Source organism: Anarrhichthys ocellatus, unplaced genomic scaffold (assembly GCF_004355925.1).
Source record: "Anarrhichthys ocellatus isolate YVR2014 unplaced genomic scaffold, GSC_Weel_1.0 scaffold5, whole genome shotgun sequence".
NCBI classification, from domain to species: Eukaryota; Metazoa; Chordata; class Actinopteri; order Perciformes; family Anarhichadidae; genus Anarrhichthys; species Anarrhichthys ocellatus.
In genome coordinates this window covers 1,801,805-1,819,715 of record NW_022280035.1, presented here as the reverse complement: position 1 = coordinate 1,819,715, position 17,911 = coordinate 1,801,805, and the positions used below count along the sequence as shown (strand labels likewise).

The 17,911-nt window shown below is 41.8% G+C and overlaps 1 protein-coding gene across 1 annotated transcript; it reads left to right on the top strand.

Moving 5' to 3' along the window:
- Positions 1 to 15,168: 15,168 nt before the first annotated feature.
- On the top strand, positions 15,169 to 16,759 carry LOC116382017 (rhodopsin). The gene has a single exon (XM_031844665.1). It carries the CDS (start codon positions 15,242 to 15,244, stop codon positions 16,298 to 16,300), a length of 1,059 nt encoding a protein of 352 aa, XP_031700525.1. The 5' UTR covers positions 15,169 to 15,241; the 3' UTR covers positions 16,301 to 16,759.
- Positions 16,760 to 17,911: the final 1,152 nt, after the last annotated feature.

Sequence of the window (17,911 nt, the reverse complement as noted above, 5' to 3'; positions counted from 1 at the left end):
GGCGTGATATTGAGTAAAAAAAGAAGCAACAAAAAAAAAAAAAAGCGCTGAATGAATGAATAAGGCACTCAACGTAAAGCTGCCTGTATGTTCAGCGGATACATTTTCAGCTGGAATTCTAATGAAGCAAGCCGAATTGATGAAACTGTGCTGCATGAAAGGATGTGGCACATAAAAGGTAAACAGATCGAGATACTGATTTCTATACGAGGAGTTATGAAACTCTCGCCATTTGCATATCTATTTCTGTCCCGCTCTCAGGCGCTCTGCCATCACTGTCACGGATTACTGGCTTCAGATGTTACCTCATCGAGCAGGAGGAGCAGGTCGCCCCGACATTGTTAGATGCAGAGTGTGGAGGGGTCATGTGATAGCCGACTGTCGAGGGGAGGAAAAAAAAGAAGCTCAGTCCAATTCTCCACCAAATGTCTCATCATAACCCGCGCTGATTTAATTTCCTCTTTTGGGAAGAGCTGCAATTTATACAGGCAGGATTAACCTCACGGCCTCTATAAAATATGGTTGTAAAACTATGAGCCCTCTTGTGACAAAATATTGATTACAGCTGCGAAAAAACTAACATCAAGAACATCATGAACTATTTGACTCTAAATGGACCATAATGTACTAAATGAACATCATGCTGTATTGAAGAAGACTTGAAACTAGAGATTGAGACCATAAACTCATGTTTACAATGTTTACTGAGGTAATAAATCAAGAGAGAAGTAGAGTCATTTCCTCATAGACTTCTATACAACCAGAGGAGTCGCCCCCTGGTGGACATTAGAGAGAATGCAGTTTTAAGACACTTCTACATCGGCTTCACTCGTCAGAACCGGAGGTTGACGGCTGATAATTACAGATGCAGGAGGACGATTTCCGGTTGTTGTGGGAGTTTTCTGGGGAAGGTGTGCAGCAGCAGGTGAGAGAAGCTCTTAGGTGTAAAAGTGTCGGTCTTATAAGTACGCCAAAGGCTAAATGTGGAACACGATCTTTCCAAAATTAAGAAATCAGATTGTTATTTTTTTTTTACTGCATCGTCGTTAACAAGGGAGGAAGAGGAGGTCGAGGTCTCTACGTTTTTTAGTCTTATTGTTTATGTTCTTCTGGGATGTTTATGGGATGAAACCCGTCAGAGATTTTACCATACCGTTTAAACGTAGGTGTAATAACCTCATTGATGAGGTGCAATATGTATTTATTTAGTTATTTAATCATGAATTGAATTGCCTCGACTGAGAATACTGGGATGGCTGATGCAGTGTTGTTGTTGTTTTATATTTGTTGTTTTTGTGCCTCTGTATCTGTTTACCCATCTGCGCTGTAACACTTACAAATGAGTTTTCTAAACTGAATTAAATTAATATCTCCCTCTTTAATACCTCTGCTTCCATCGAGGGCAAAGTTGCAGATCAAAGAACAGTTCTGATGATGATTGCATTATTACATTTTTTCAATTTTGGCATCAAGGGAACTGATGAGCCCAAAACCTGTCTGTTCTTTTATCCAGAACAGACGGGGTAATTAGTTGTATTTATGTATACGGACATATTGACTCTAACATATGGACTAGTTCACTAGTAAACCGAACGTTTTCCCTTCTAGCTCAGCACCCTCTTCACCCCAATGGTCTGGTACAAAAACGTATAAAGGTGAATTGCATTTCGCAAACCAGAGCTGCAAATTTGGATTCCTCTCTCTCTCTCTCTGATAGTTATCAGCATCGCATCAGCTTAGACGACTTCTACGACACATTTCCATGTAGCTAAATGTACCAAGTAGTATTAAATGTAGTAAATGTTTAATTTCTCGCTAGTTTACCTCAAAGGACTGTACTACCACTGACGCCCAGGCGGCTGCCACCACAGGGACCGACTTAAGTGGAGATAAATCATTTCCGATAAATTTCTAGCACATGCTTGCTCCAGAGACCTCCACAGTCGTACGGTAGAAACGAGGCATATTTAGCACGGGAGAATTTGTCTTTGGAGGTTACATCAGTCGTACAGCTGTTACTGTAGAAGACATTTGCATGTGAGCCAAAACAGACGTTTAAAAGTGCTATTAAGACCAACCAGCAGCTCTTGGTCCTCTTTTCAGAACCGGAATCCGGTTTATTGCCAAGTAGGTTTTCACATGCAAGGACTTTGCTTTGGTGTATAGGTGCATAACATAAACATGATAAAAGAAAAATCTATTAAAAATAAGTACAAAAATCAAGAAACATAAAAGAAAAGAAAAAAACAAAAACTAATTGGAAAAAATACAACAAAGAATATGTACAGTCTATTTGAATTGCAGTCTTTGAAATTCAATGACTATGTGAGATGGAAGTGATCAGCAACGTGTTAGCTGGACTAGAATAGATGAAAGAACACATTGATTGCCGAGCTGTGTTTGAGTTCTTAAGTCTCATGATTTATCACAGCGCCGCTGCTGCGTTCCCCTGCCAGACACGTTTGCTCCGTCGTTCTTTCATATTTGGTTCAACAAAACAAACAGTAAGACTTTTACTCATTGAACATGGTGCCTAAACCCCGGTGTTAGTTGTTTCAGGCCTGTTGAAAGCCAGGATAAGGCCAGAGCAAGGCACGAATCATGGCGCTACTGGCAAGCGCTCATGTGGTGTGTGTGTGTGTGTGTGTGTGTGTCTGGAATATTAAACCGGGCAGACTGGTACTCGGTAAGACCCTGAGCTCAGCAGACATCAGCACACGGTCTGGCCGTGATCTGTAAGACACTGTCATTTCACCAGACAGTGAGGAGCTCCGTCTCCTGGATGAGGCTCAGAGCTTCGGGGCGGTGTTGTACCAGCAGCTTTCCAGACAAGCAACAGAACCATTTGAGAATACAGAGGTTGAACTGTGCAGCAGCAGAATCACAAGAACTGAGAGCAAAGGTGAAGGTACAGCAGTACCTAACAACTCTATGTATGCGAGTACAAACACTCAAGCAACGTCAGTATTAGATGCTCGTGTCAGCATTTGGGTTATTCAGTTCTATTCCAAGCCGTGCAGGGATTACTGATTGGCCCATCTCTTTTTTGGCAACGTAATTTTAAGAAGAATTATCAAATATGGGCCGTGTCATTAAGCAAGACGGAAGAACAAATGTGTATGTTTATATCTGAGACAGTGAGAGGGATGTGTGTGCATGTGTGCAGCGCATTATTTCGTGTGTTGTGTCTAAAACAGCCGGCTGACATCTTTTTAACAGTGGTTGCACATAATCACGAGGAAGCATCACAAGATGCTGTGCAGCTGGGAGTCCTTCAGTGCTCACGCGTGCACAGATGCACACAAAGACGCCGACAGACGCGCACAAACACGCCAACAATAATTATTCTTCTGATCCAGTTTTTGATCGGCCACCGTACGTAAACACGCGTTCTGTAAAACACATTCATGCCTTTCGAAAGGCAGGCAGAGTAAATCAACGCTACATCCATCCTGGTTAGAAATAATAATTCAGCATCTCCAAAGGCAGAGACGACCATTCGAGCACATGTTCGTGTGTGCTTCTGTGCGCACGGCACTTCTCCTTCATTGTCCGGTGAGAAATGGTTGGAAATGTTAATCTGACTTGTGGTTAATGCAGGATTAACGCCTCCTTTCCTGTTCATAGATTTGTTTCGTGCAAACAACACACTGTAACTGAATGTAAGCGTCGGCTCTATATTGTTGTCGTTGAACTTTGAATTTTATATTTGTTTGTGTCCGCTGTCAACAATTAATAATTCAGAAACGCTTGCGTCAAAGAAGGCTGGAACATTTATAGCTACAAATGGGTTTATATTTGTATTTGATGGGGATGGGGGGGGGTAGAAAAAAGATGCTCCCCTCAGCATTCATGCAACAGAAGCTGCAGAGGGTAACAGCACTCAGCAGATATGAGATATGGTATACATAATGCACACGGCAAGAGATGCAGTGAATGTATGATTAATAAGAAACTACAACATGGGGCGGGAGGGTGGAGGGTGGAGGTGTGACCAGCAGCAGCTGTGTGTAGCAGGTAGAAGCTAACCGCACAACCAGACACAGAGTGTGAGCCACTATCAATTACTGTCACTATTGATTAATCGATCTGTTCATTTATTTTTATTTATTGATTGAGTGTTTTGAGGCAAAGTTGTGATTCGTGGATGTACACAGGAGGTAAACTGGCCCATGCTCCTCTACGCGGGCGTAGTGTGTGTGTGTGTGTGTCACATAACAGACTGTCAAAGTAAAAGCAATTCTGTAAACCAACTGTGTGTGTGTGTGTGTGTGTGTAAAATAAACCTCTTTTTATATTTAAATAAACAAGTATAAGGAAGTACTCGGATCTCTACTCTACGTAAAAGTAGCAATACTACTGTGTAAAATACTCTGTTCCAAGTACAATTCCTGCATTCAAAATATTACTCAAGTATTACCATCGATATAGTTAAAGTAGGCTACCACAAGTAAAAGTAGTCGTTACACTGAATTTCAAAATAATATCAATTATATTATTGGATTATAATCATTGATGCAATAAACTTCTTCCCTTTAATGTTGCAGCTGCCAAAGGGGGAGGAGTTTAATATATCATAATTAATAATTAAGATGTACTTTGAATGTAAGTAGGTGCCAGAATGCGTAACAAAATCCTCCTTGATATTGTGCATACATTTCGCATGTAATTCAAAAAACACACCTGAAGCCTTGTAGTCCTTCTGCTTCTACAGGAAGCTCTGACGAACTAGCAGACTTCAATCAGCTCTCAGCTTGTAGCTGAAGCTCCTCAAACATGGCTGTCAGACTTGAGTGTTTCATAACGGTGAGTTCGCGGAACACAAAATCCTCTCGGTGTGGAAAGAGGGTTTCATTCCCAGTGTTACCCCCTGCTGTTTAGAACAGTTGAAACACTTCATTTTCACACACACACCTGCAAGGAAAACACTTCTCTCTTCATTCATACGTCAAGTGAATGTGATGGCACGTCTCCTCTAGAGGAGTCGAATCAGGTTGCCAAGCAGATGGGGTGCAAGGCCTTTGTAGCCTTTTCCCCGTCACACCCTCGGGTGCCCGATCCATCATCTGCTGATCCGTCTCCGAGTCTGCACTCGTCCCTCCCTCTCATTAAGGAAACGAAAGCCTTAATTGGAAATTGTTTTAATTCCTCTGACATGTTTGAAACTCTTATCTACCCCCTTCACTTCCTCTAATTTGGAGACACACTTGACAAATTTGGGGCGGCAGCTCCACTGATGCACATCCCCGGTCTGAGTTTTCATCTTCGCCCCACTTTCCGCTATATTCACGCCACATTATGAACAACACACACAAACATGCCCGGTTCACCGAAACAAAATCCGTGGTGGAAAATTGGAAACGAGTTGCTCCGACCGTCATGCGCGAATAAGAATTTAGTTCTGCACCGAGTATAATCTTGCAGACTAGAAGAGCGGCGCGATGGATTACTGCTCTGTTCACGTTGGACACAAACACATATGATGAATATCAATGCATCCGCACAAACGAGCGTGTGCCGGCTTCAAAACACTCCAGCTGTTTAAATGTTATTCATGCGCCTCACTTTACAAAGCCCCCATTTCCTTTTGACCTTTGATGTCTAGAAATGAAACGCAAACCGCCGTCATCGTGCTTTGAGCTGAGCTTCTCTTGGCGAGGATACGGAATGAATAAACGATGTGACGAGAAAATAAGGTCGCTGTCCACCCTTGTGCTACCAGGAAGCCACAATACACCGAAGTGATGAATAAGATCAGCTTGTCTGTAGCGTGACGTGTCTGCAGGGTTCAAGCTGCATGTGAAACTAATGTAGTTTTCACAGTGGTGGGCCGTCAGTACACTACATGTATTCTAAATGTTTTTCCCATTTTCTCATTGCACAGCTACTGTCTTCCTCAGTTGCTCTGCTTCCAGCGCAGCTTGTTTTAAGCAGAGCTTTTATCCAATCAGATGTTGCCCCTGTGCTGTCTCTCAGTAAAGTTTAAGTGAATGGGGACGATATTGTTGATTGTCAAAGTCTTCAAACAGTCAGATCTTTAGTTTGACATGTTGGGCGTATTCTTTGACTTGTCAGAGCTTCTAGCTGGCCTACAACTACGTCATCATTAACGTGCAGCTTGATGGGTCAGTGGGCTAGCGTGACTGTTGTGAAACTAGCCAGCAGAACTTTGTAGTAATAAGAGTTAAAGTTTAAAGATATGTAAGATGTTTTTACGTGACATTACATTTTAAGCGTTTTGGCATGTTTGGCGGTGACAATCCCAATATCTGCTGCCTCTGTCGAGCGGACATCAAGAAATACAACCGGGGAGGCTCGACTGTCTTCACTGGCGTCCATGAATCGAGAAGGACGTCTTACTGGAACTGAACCGATGTTCTGTACAACGTGGCATTAAACTCTTTGTAATCAAAGAAAGGTCGATGGACTTTCTCTTTAAATAGTGAACAGCAACTGCTTTTGTTTTTTTACATCTGCATGTAAAACAACATGCAATGCACACAAGGAGTTAAATACAAACACGCCCCTCTATATTTGTGCATCCTGCTTTTGGAAGCTGTGAGAGACCGGTGGCTGATGGCGGTGGCCAATGCATCTGTTGTAATATTAGACTCTAATTATAGTAAAAATGAGATGATTAAAATGGTTGGAAGACGCTGAGTTAAAGAGGATCGGGGATGCTGTGTCGGTCTTAGAAGCATTTTTAAACACACAGCTGAACCTACAAACTTCAGTTTCTGCCAGATCACTGCTGTCTGCTGGATGTGTTTTATCATGCAGTGGACAAAAGAAGGCCAAACATTTTATTTTTTACATTTTTACCAAGGTTGCCTGGAGAACTAAACCAATGTTGTCATTTATTTTTAATTATTTTTAATTTATGTGTTCACGTCATGTGTTCATGGTGACATTTTTACATTGGATATCTGAGCTATCGTTATCTGTGTCGGCCTCGATGCTGCCATGGCTGTGTTTGGCAGGAACAGACCAGATGGGAGTTGGACTTGTCACATATTTAGATGTTTACCTGGATATTTGAATCTGGATGCCAAAGTTGTCTCAGGTTTTGGGCGTGTGGACTTAACAGTCAGCTCCAATCAGTAGCTTTGTGTTAACCTGGCTGATTGACTAGTCTGGCAGGATTTAAGGAATCAGGAATACTGGATTTAAGTCGATTCTGCTCCCTGGCTTCATGTGCACATCAAATGAAAATGGACAGCGGCCCTTTAACAGAGCACCGAAACTCAACAGTGGCGACAAAAGCCAACATGCTGCGTTCGAGCCTGACCCGGGTGTTTACCCAACTATCTGACACGCTCCAGTTTACAACCCCCCAAAAATCTGTGTGGCTGCTTAGCATATGAATATTGAGATATGATAAAAGGAGTTTGGAGAGGGCTGATGAATATGTGTGGCTTTGAAGCGGTTGTTGTGCGATCGTGTGCAGATGAGAGCGTAGGAGGTGTTGTGTGTGTGTGTGTGTGTGTGTGTGTGTGCTTCTGGAAGTGTTTGCTGATGAGGGTGACATTTGTGCTCACTGTTAGAGGTTAAACCACCAGCATCTGGGGCTTCTTTCTCTAAACCCTCAAACATCAATCTAGGAGAGGTAGAAACACAGCTCAGCCTGACGGGTCTAGTCCACACTATAGTCAGTATGTGTGTGTCTGTGTGTGTGTGTGTGTGTGTGTGTATGTCAAAGGGAGAACACCGCTCTCCACACACTCCGTACACCGTGGATTCATCGCCTTAGCAACCAGTCGATTGAAAGATGATGAATCATGCCAAAGAAGGCTAATTTCTTTGCAGTTGTCAAACATGAACAATGGATGGTAAGAAGGAGTCACGGAAACGTCACCACAGACAGAATGTTGTGTGTGTGTGTGTGTGTGTGTGTGTGTGTGTGTGTGTGAGAACTTGAAAGACGACCATAAAGAGACAGAGAGGAACATAAAGGCTAAACGGTGGATAACCAGAGAAGGAAAGAGAGGAGAGTGACTTGCTGCTTTCTGTAAATACTATAAGATCCTCATCAGCTTGTCGAGGAGGCTTTTCTTTTTTTTTTTTAATTTCTCACCACACACACATTTTTTAAAGAAATACACTTCCACTCTCTTTGAAGAGGTCTATTACATGAAGATTTCCGCTGCTGCAGATTTGACTGCACACCAGGGATTTATAGCTATGCACAAATGCAGAAACCTGTTTGGAAACCCCCCCCCCTCCCTGATGATTCCAGGTGAGAGTGGAGCGGATGGTGTTAATTCAGCGTGATCTGATTTCCTGCTGGTCTCCATCAAATAGAGCCGGGACTAAAACATCTGACCTCATCTTCTCTGTACTTCAGAGGTGACTGAATGGGGCCCGGATGCTATTCCTGACAAATAGCAGCACTTTGAAAGGACGGGAGGGTCTCCATCTGCGTACAGTGCTTCCTGCTGAGAGCGCTGACACAGTCCCCCCTCCACACAGTAACAGCAGCGATGGTCTAAAAGACATCCGAGAGAAGCACTGCCGTCGCCAACAGTGTGAATAATGTAGCTTGGCACCTTCAAATACCGCCCGGCCTGCAAACGGTGCTACTAATTCAGCAACAAGATGCAAATATTGCTCCAGTCGACCGCTGTAGAAAACCAACAGTGATGCTGAATGTGAACGGTTACAGTGAAGCCTAACAGCTCCCACTGCTGGCCAACATCCAGGAAGCATGTGCAGCTCCAGTAACATCCGGTGGACTGCTTTGCTTCTATGACGCTTTGATTGGTTCACTGTCCTGTTTCCTGCTTTGAAGTGCAGGGTGTTCTAGTAGGGTTAGCAACATGTATATAATAATAATCATCTACCATATCCACTTTACTCATCCCCCTCAACATACTCAGACATAAGTAACCCTCACACGCACTCACACACAAACACCTGCTCAAAATAAATCACCTTTATAAACCTCAACAGAACTTCTGTACATCATTCTCCGTAAATTCCACAAACGGACCTAATTGTTGGGAGCAACAGTATGAACGGAATTAGTAAGCGACACACCTTTTTGTTTACTATACTATTGTGTCTTTTGAGTATCGTCTACGCCCGTCAGTGCCGTTTCTGACATTTCAGCTCGCTCTCATTAATCTCAGTAATTTATCTAGCAGAACTGCCACGGCTGCTGGTTGTAGCTCATTAAATTAGGATTTGTTTTGTGATGAATTGCTGGTTTTCTTTGCCTCATTTCATAGAAATATTTAAACTGTAATTTTGGCAAAAGAAATTTGGTCTTTGGGAGTTGTGATGGGGGTTTTATTTTATAGACTTTTACCCACAGATTAGCGCTGTATTCTTATTATTGACGATTATTCCTTGATCAATCATTTTGTCTATGAGACATCAGAAAATGGTGAGAATTGCCCCTTTAGACTTTCTCACAGACCCGGAGGATGTTCAGTTATCTTGTCTTGTTCAGCCAACAGTCCAAAACCCAAATACATTAAAGTTGACTGTCTTTTAAGAAGAGGGAATGCATCAACCCTGACGTTTGGCCCGGGGAACGTCCGCATCTTTTGCTTCAAATATTACTAAAACGATAACTTCATGGTCAAAATAGTTGACATCATTTACCTTTGATCGACTATAGATTACGTGACTAATGTTGGCATCTCTACAACATATTAATCAATAAAGAAATACATTTTCAGTTGCAGTCCCAAACCAAATGGCATCAAAGATTATTTTAAGCTTTGACAGAGTTTTCTCTGTTCGGACAGTGAAACTCAAAAGGAATCTTGACATCCGCGACACCAGCCGATGTCATCTTTGCTGTTCTGGGTCCGATGATGTATAACCCGCGGTGTGAAATGTATGTGGGAGCTGGTGGTGTGGAATGTGCCGATGTCGTGGTCACAGTGTTCCCTCTTCTCTACCGGTCACTCAGCAAGAGAGTTCCTGTGGGCAGAGTGAGAGAGCATCACACTCTCTGCCCACACGTTTGTCCTCTGAAAACCACAGTCATCCCCGTTATGCACAAAAAGACAGGAAGTCAGGAACCCAAGCTGTGGAACAAGTTTTATTTGTGGTGTGAAAGGTTACTGTGAAGTCACTGCCGTGTCTAAATGTAGTCGGGATTGATGACCTCAGAACCGATGATGGGAACACTTGAATGCCAGCTGTCCCGAGACACGTTGAACTCAATTGCAGGAAACACATGAATGACCAAACGAAAATGTAAGAGGAAGATTAAGTGTAGTAACATAACAGTGAAGCTAAAAGTCCTGTTGTTGTTTGCTGCTTGTGCTTTTCCTCGCTGCACTGCTAGTAGACTCGTTTGTATTGAAGAGTAGCCGCCATCAGAGCGCCACTGATTTGCTGATGAAACACATTTCGTTCCTTATATACTCTCAAACTAAAAGTTGGTTTGAAAGCCAAGTCCAGGGTTTTACTTTGAAGATGGAGAAAGTTTGAAGTAAGTTTGTAGTTTAGTAATTCAACGTTCGAGGCAAACAATAAAACATCAACATAACTCAGAAGAAAGAATGTATTTCCAGTCATGGAAGTGGTATTTAGATCCTTAGTACAGCGATGTAAAAGACGTACATTCAAAGTTGACTTAAGTAAAAGTACATAGTATTGTACACTAAATATACGTGCATTATTAAAGGTGAAAGTACAGTAGTAATTCTGTGACTGATAGGACACTTACTGTAGTTGGTCAAGTGTTCAACAGTGTTAGAAACAATGTTGAGTATATTTAAATTTCAAATTCTAATCTGAAAAAGGACAAAAACTACATCTTAAAAGTATAGCACAAGTCCCTAAAGATTGTACTGAAGCGCAGTACTTTTGTACTGTTTGTTTCTGTACTGATAGAGGGAATGACGGTTCATTTAAAAATCCAATCAAGATTAAAACAGCAACTTGGAATAATGAAAGTTTTCAATAGAAATGAAGAGCCACGGTGTTGCTGAGGAGAAACCGGATCAAATTCTAAAGAGGGGTTTCAGATTCATCTCTGAAAACCTGGTTAAAATTAATTAATATCCCCTCGGATTTGTGTACAAGTGCACTTATTTTGGCTTCCTGAAGAGGGCAGCAAAACACAGATGTACCAGAGCAGAGAGGCTTTGCAGCTTAGCAACAGGTCCTGATCTCTTCCTGTATCTGACAATCCTGAACAGCGTGTGGACGAATAACTGGTGAACTGTTTGTAGCAAGAAATAAAACTTCCTACCCGAGAGCTTCAGCACAGAGAAGGTGTTTAACATTTGTCTTCTCCCCAGATGTCGTCCATTGAGGCCGAATATCTCTGTGACAAATATAAAAGCAACCGTCTTAACACGCAACTGACATGATTCCTTTTCTCACATGTCACAATCATGTGTGTTATTTATGAGTCGCACATGTACATACTAAAAGAATAATTTACCTTTATCTCTCAAATCTTAGTCACATGACAGGTGCATGTGCCTCCACCAGGCGAGGCTCTCACGTACGTCCACTGTCTGCAAAGGAGAAACATGGTGGTCCACACTCAGCAGTCCTTCATATTCGCATCCAAATAAGTAGTAAAAAATACAACGTTGTACTACGATAATTAGTAACTGATTTACAAAATGTGATGTGGGTCAGTATTTATAGGGATGACTCTGGTGCACATCATCCGGACCTCAAAGCTTTAATATACTAGCCAGCCCTAACCTGTGTGTCATAATAGGTGAAATGCAGATGTTCACAGTTGTGTTGTCCTCATCTAGCCCTTCACTTCCCCTAATAAACACCTTGCAGCTGCTGCTGTGTGCCTCTGGGTAGCATATGGACTTGATCAAGGACTTTGATGGCTGTGAAAGACTCGTCTGTGGGACCTGCTTCAGTTTAGAGGCGGTTATCCTTCCTGCTCTTTAAACCAAACTGTTAATGAGCTCTGCTTCTTGGTCTGCTCTTCTACTGCCTGGACCTGCGACTGTGTTAGTTCTGCATCAGTGCATTCTGTGTAAAGCCTGTCTCTGATCCTCGCTTCGCTCTTGGACATTGGACTGCGGGACTCTCAAGTGTGTGTTTCTCACCTGTCTCCTACATACTGCTCATGCTAAAACAAAAGTAAATGAAGTGAACTTGAATACCTTTTTGACATGCGACGGCATCGACCACTTTTCCACAGTGCAGGATGCAGACTCCCTCATTTTAACACCGGCTTCAAGGGAGAACAGAACTGCTCCAACGTGTGAGCATGATTCTGAAAGTCTGTGTGTGTTAATAAAAGAGAGCAGGAAGAAAAAGGAATTACATATTTACAGAGAATTTTAGTTTTTCACCGAGTTAATCTGACAATGTTGACAATAATGCAACAATTACAAGTAAACAACACAAACAGCCGACAGACGGATTTGTTTAAGAGCTTCGGGACCTCATTTTGAGTTTAAATTCTGTGACGTTGACATTAAGGTAAAGCACTTTTGATACACAAATAGACGAGTCTGTTAAATAAGAGACAAATAACAGTATTCCTTTCAGACAGATATATATATATATATATATATATATATACAACTTACAACTTACAACATACAACTTTAAGCTAGCTAGCATCATTGTGTCTGTGTTAAATATGCCTTCAATTGGTATTAACTTAGTATTACTTAACCAGTCACATAATTACAACGCGCTGTGACAACGTCTCCGTGTTGTTTAGACACGAGACACGTTTTTAACGTGGTTTCACCACCAGACCTCTGGGAAAGGTTGACCTAGTACAGTAGAAACAAGTAGCTTCAGCTAGCTAGCTAGCGCGCTCTTCACTTCCTGGTCTGATTCTGAATTTCGCGCGTCATAATAGTCACGTGATTGCAAACAAGCCAATCGAGGCCTCTTTACGTGTCTCAAATTAGAGGATGTCAGAGTGAGTAGTTTAAACATTAGAGGAGATACATCATATAAAATTGAGCTCCATGGAGTTAAACAGATACAATTAGATTTTTCATATTTTTCCAAAAGTATAAAAGTGATCAAAACAGTTTCTTCTTCATTCTTAATCAATGTGATCTGCCTAAACTGTGCCATCATACCATCATATATTACCTTCATTATGTTCAGGCTCTATTTCCATAGTAAATACATATTTTGATATATTTAAATTAGCTTTTTAGGGGTGGGGCGGATATCAGAGCACTATAAATGCAATTTTGAACTAAATTTCAGCAAAAAGTACAAAAACAATCCCTGAGATTACGGAGGTATGGCATACCTGTTTTTATTAATAGTCTCACATGCTTAGTTGTTCTCCACCAGAGAGCACAGTTTACTCAGAAAGCAACACACGTCCCTTTACTGGAGCCCTGCAATCAGGTGTAGATGATGGATGGATGGATGTATTTAATCCCAAAAAGCAGCTTAGTTTTTGGGATGAAGTCTTTTTACTCAGCTGGAAAGAGCAAGTTCACAGCAGGCGTTTTATCAGCGTGCTTTTAGACCGAAAAAAGGCTATTTGATGATGTCGCCTTTGGGCTCTAGATAAAAATTATTATCAATTATGAATGTAATGGTAAATTGCAGCTCTATGTGAGATTTAATGCCAGGAACTCAAGTAAATTGTAAAAATAAAAAAGCCTATAATACATGGGTTTAACATATAATATAATATAATACTTGCAGAGTAACTTTGTTCTTCCAACACGCCCACCTCACACTACTGCTAACCACTAAAACACCTCAATAGTTAATAGTACAATAGTAAACAAGTTTTTACTGAAGTAAAATAACACCAAACACACAGCAGCGGCTGTTTCACGTTTCTATAGAGGAAAACATCTGTAACACTTCAAGTGTCCAGTGTGCCGATTATTAATACAGGGTGAATTAATAAAGCTAATCTACAAAGCATTAGAGCACATGGTTTATTTGACAATTACTATTGTAAATATTCATAAATTGACATTGACACATTGACACCATAATAGAAGCCCAGTTGAATGACATTAATTCATAAACATCATGTTGAAAAGCGACTCATCTGAAGACAGCAACATCCTGCAGAGCGAGAGTGACCCTCTGCAACATCAAATCCATTACAGGCCAGTGAGAGTAACATAAGCCCCAAATCTCTTTAATACAACACCCATTAGGAAAGTGCTGAGCTCTTTACCAACAGCTAAGATTGCTCGGCACTCAGCAACACCACTGCTTCACGCTGCACTTTCATAACAGTACGAGAAAATGTGACCTGTTGCTGCATTTTAATACATCAGGATGTATTTTGACCCATTTTCAAGGTCTGTTATCGGCTGCTGTCTTGGCCAGAAAGCTATTTTAAAATCTATAAATAAACTAAATGCAGTATATATAAAGTATATACAATAAAATGCCTGTGTTTCAATACTGATTTGAATGTATGTATGTTCACTTTTCAGCCTTTAACAAGGATTGGGGTGTCTTTGGTCTAAGATTTAAACTGTAAATAACAAATCTAAAAAATAAAAACCTGATGAAATAAAGAGTTCTTGAGAGTAGAGCTGCAATGATAGTTGATTGGCAGAAAATTAATCAGTGACTATTTAAAAAAATGTATGAATTGCTTGATCACTTTTCAAGCAAAAACAGCAAACATTTGATGGCAGTTGGAAGATTTACTACTTTACTACTTTATATGACCGTCAATTTAATTCATTTAGGTTTTTCAGACAAAACAATCAAATTGAAGAGTACATTCAGTGTTAGATTAAGATTTTGGGGTTACAAATCATGAGATTAATTTATATTAATTCACCACCTTTACTTCGCTCTATTCTGGGGCATCTTTACTTTGTCACGGGTCCATTGAACAGCTAAAACAGATCGACACTAATGTTAAAATCACATCTGTAAATGAGCAAATCAGTGGCTACAAAACCGCACGTTGTTGGAGTAAAGTACCACAGATAAGAGGAGACATGCTTCTGTGCACAGAAACCTATATTATATTATCTAGTGCTCACAAAAAGATGAATTATTATTTTACATGAGGTGTCCACGGCCGAACATGAGCAGGTGTAACCTTAATATCTTGATGAGTGATCAGTTATGTTTGCAGTGGTGGCTGGATTAGATATTAACCGTGGCCTAAATCACTTTGTGCTGACGGATTTGGAAAGTGGTAATCCAAGGTGTGCCTTTAAAAGCCGGACCGTGGCCACCTGGGTCCATTTGTAGCAGGGTCCCCCTTTCATCACTCTGAAACAGCCAGAAGAAACCAAACCGACAAGGCTGATCGCAACCGCCAGCTGCAACCATGAACGGCACAGAGGGACCTTACTTCTACATCCCTATGGTGAACACCACCGGCATTGTCCGGAGTCCTTATGAATACCCTCAGTACTACCTTGTCAACCCGGCGGCCTACGCCGCCTTGGGTGCCTACATGTTTCTGCTCATCCTCGTAGGCTTCCCCGTCAACTTCCTCACCCTGTACGTCACCCTCGAACACAAGAAGCTGCGGACCCCTCTAAACTACATCCTGCTGAACCTGGCGGTGGCCAACCTCTTCATGGTGCTGGGAGGGTTCACCACGACGATGTACACCTCCATGCACGGCTACTTCGTGCTGGGTCGCCTCGGCTGCAACGTGGAAGGATTCTTTGCAACCCTGGGCGGTGAGATCGCCCTCTGGTCGCTGGTCGTTCTGGCTATCGAGAGGTGGGTGGTCGTCTGCAAGCCCATCAGCAACTTCCGCTTCAGCGAGGATCACGCTATCATGGGCCTGGCCTTCACCTGGGTCATGGCCTCGGCTTGCGCCGTGCCCCCTCTCGTCGGCTGGTCTCGTTACATCCCCGAGGGCATGCAGTGCTCATGCGGAATCGACTACTACACGCGTGCGGAGGGTTTCAACAACGAGTCCTTCGTTATCTACATGTTCACCTGCCACTTCCTCATCCCGCTGGTTGTCATTTTCTTCTGCTACGGACGCCTGCTCTGCGCCGTCAAGGAGGCCGCTGCCGCCCAGCAGGAGTCCGAGACCACCCAGAGGGCCGAGAGGGAGGTCAGCCGCATGGTGGTGATCATGGTCATCGCCTTCCTGGTGTGTTGGGTGCCCTACGCCAGCGTGGCCTGGTGGATCTTCTGTAACCAGGGATCCGAGTTCGGACCGGTCCTCATGACCATCCCGGCCTTCTTTGCCAAGAGTTCGTCCATCTACAACCCGATGATCTACATCTGCATGAACAAGCAGTTCCGCCACTGCATGATCACCACCTTGTGCTGCGGGAAGAATCCCTTTGAGGAGGAAGAGGGAGCGTCCTCCACGAAGACCGAGGCCTCCTCCGTCTCCACCAGCTCCGTGTCTCCTGCGTAAAAGAGGCCGTCCGACACCGGCTCGCCGATCCACCAATCCAGAGAAGAAGACTTCTGCCCCCCCGACTGACGGCTAACGTCTACAGAAATAACTTTTTGTACTTTTACAAGCGTGTTGGTTCAACCTAAAGACAGTTGCAGGAAATGTCAGCCCATTACAGAGTTGTTCCTGTATGTACAGAATATCCAACGTAAAAATATGAGTTGTTTTTTTTTCGTTTTTTTTTCTGAGAGGAAAGGGATAAAAAGATTTAAAAAAGTTTATCTTTTACAGTTGGATCCTATATGATACTGGCTTATTTTTGAATGTAGAGGCATGTAATCAAGGCAACGTAAAATAAAACGCACTTTGCAAATGACTCATCCTGTTTATGTTTTACTTAAATTTGGTTGGCAAAGATCATATGACTGTAGTATATTTCATCAAATGAATAAAAGTGAAAGACTTGTTCATAATGCATTCATGTCTTGAGTCTATTTCTACTTTAGAGCTATTTTCGTAGCGGCTGCTGCTCCTTCGGCTGCAGAACTTGACGGTACAGACACTTAAAACAAAGAACAGTGTCGTTAAATATATTTTCATTGCGACTGTAATCTCATTTCTATCACAGGCCACCTTGGATTTATAACTTGTCCTACCTCGGGGATTATGACTTTATTAATCAGGGATGAATGACATAACACCAACTCTATCTGATGACGAATATTAATCACATTAATTAAAGGTTAACACAGGCAAAGACTGAACGGTGTTATCAAGAGACACCTTGATGGAAAGCTTATGGAATGGAAACAGTTATGCTGGTGTTACTGACTCTCATCTCATATCACACAAAACCTTTAAACGAAGAATCAGTAACACTTTACTTTCATTTTCAGCATTGATAAGCAGTATTTAAATACATAATGAATGGTTTATAACACACTTTAATGTAGTTGTGTACTTATTTATTCAAGGAGCAAAACATTGGGAGCTTTTCGATTGCCTCTACATGGCTCTCAACATGGCGACGGGGAGCCGGAGGCTCTGTTGATGTTCTGATTGTTAACTACATCTCCTGAGATGTATTTACTGACAACTATAACTCGGTGGACAACAATAGGTGAGGGTTGTATTACAATAATGTAAGAAATGTTTTAATATGAGAACTTATAATGATTGTTTGTGAAAACTTTACATCAACTAACACTTAAAATGTCCTTAAAGCTGCTTCACAACTACATTATATTGTGTTATAAACATGTATTTAATGTTTTTAAATTGCTTATAAATGCTGAACAGGGGGACTTAAAGTAAAGTGTTACCAGCCATGATTGATGACAAATACTGTAAATTAATTAAACATTTCTCAGTAGATTTTCAGAATTAAAGGAAACAGATTTAGAGCAGTTAAAATGCACCAATGCAGTAATACTACTGATAATGAATAGTGACTGTAATCTCATATAGTGTGTATCTATGAACACGGATCCACTTGAGACCTACAGGGTCACAGCTTCACTGTTTTACAAGAATCCTGTATGTTCACGTGACGGTAAGTTGTATCTGACTGACAGAAGCTCTTTGTGTTCTGAGATGTGCAGTACGTACAGTATATATGTGTTCTGAGAT

Bases quoted from the DNA above. Each gene is read 5' to 3' on its own strand.
- LOC116382017 (XM_031844665.1), top strand. From the start codon at position 15,242: ATGAACGGCACAGAGGGACCTTACTTCTACATCCCTATGGTGAACACC.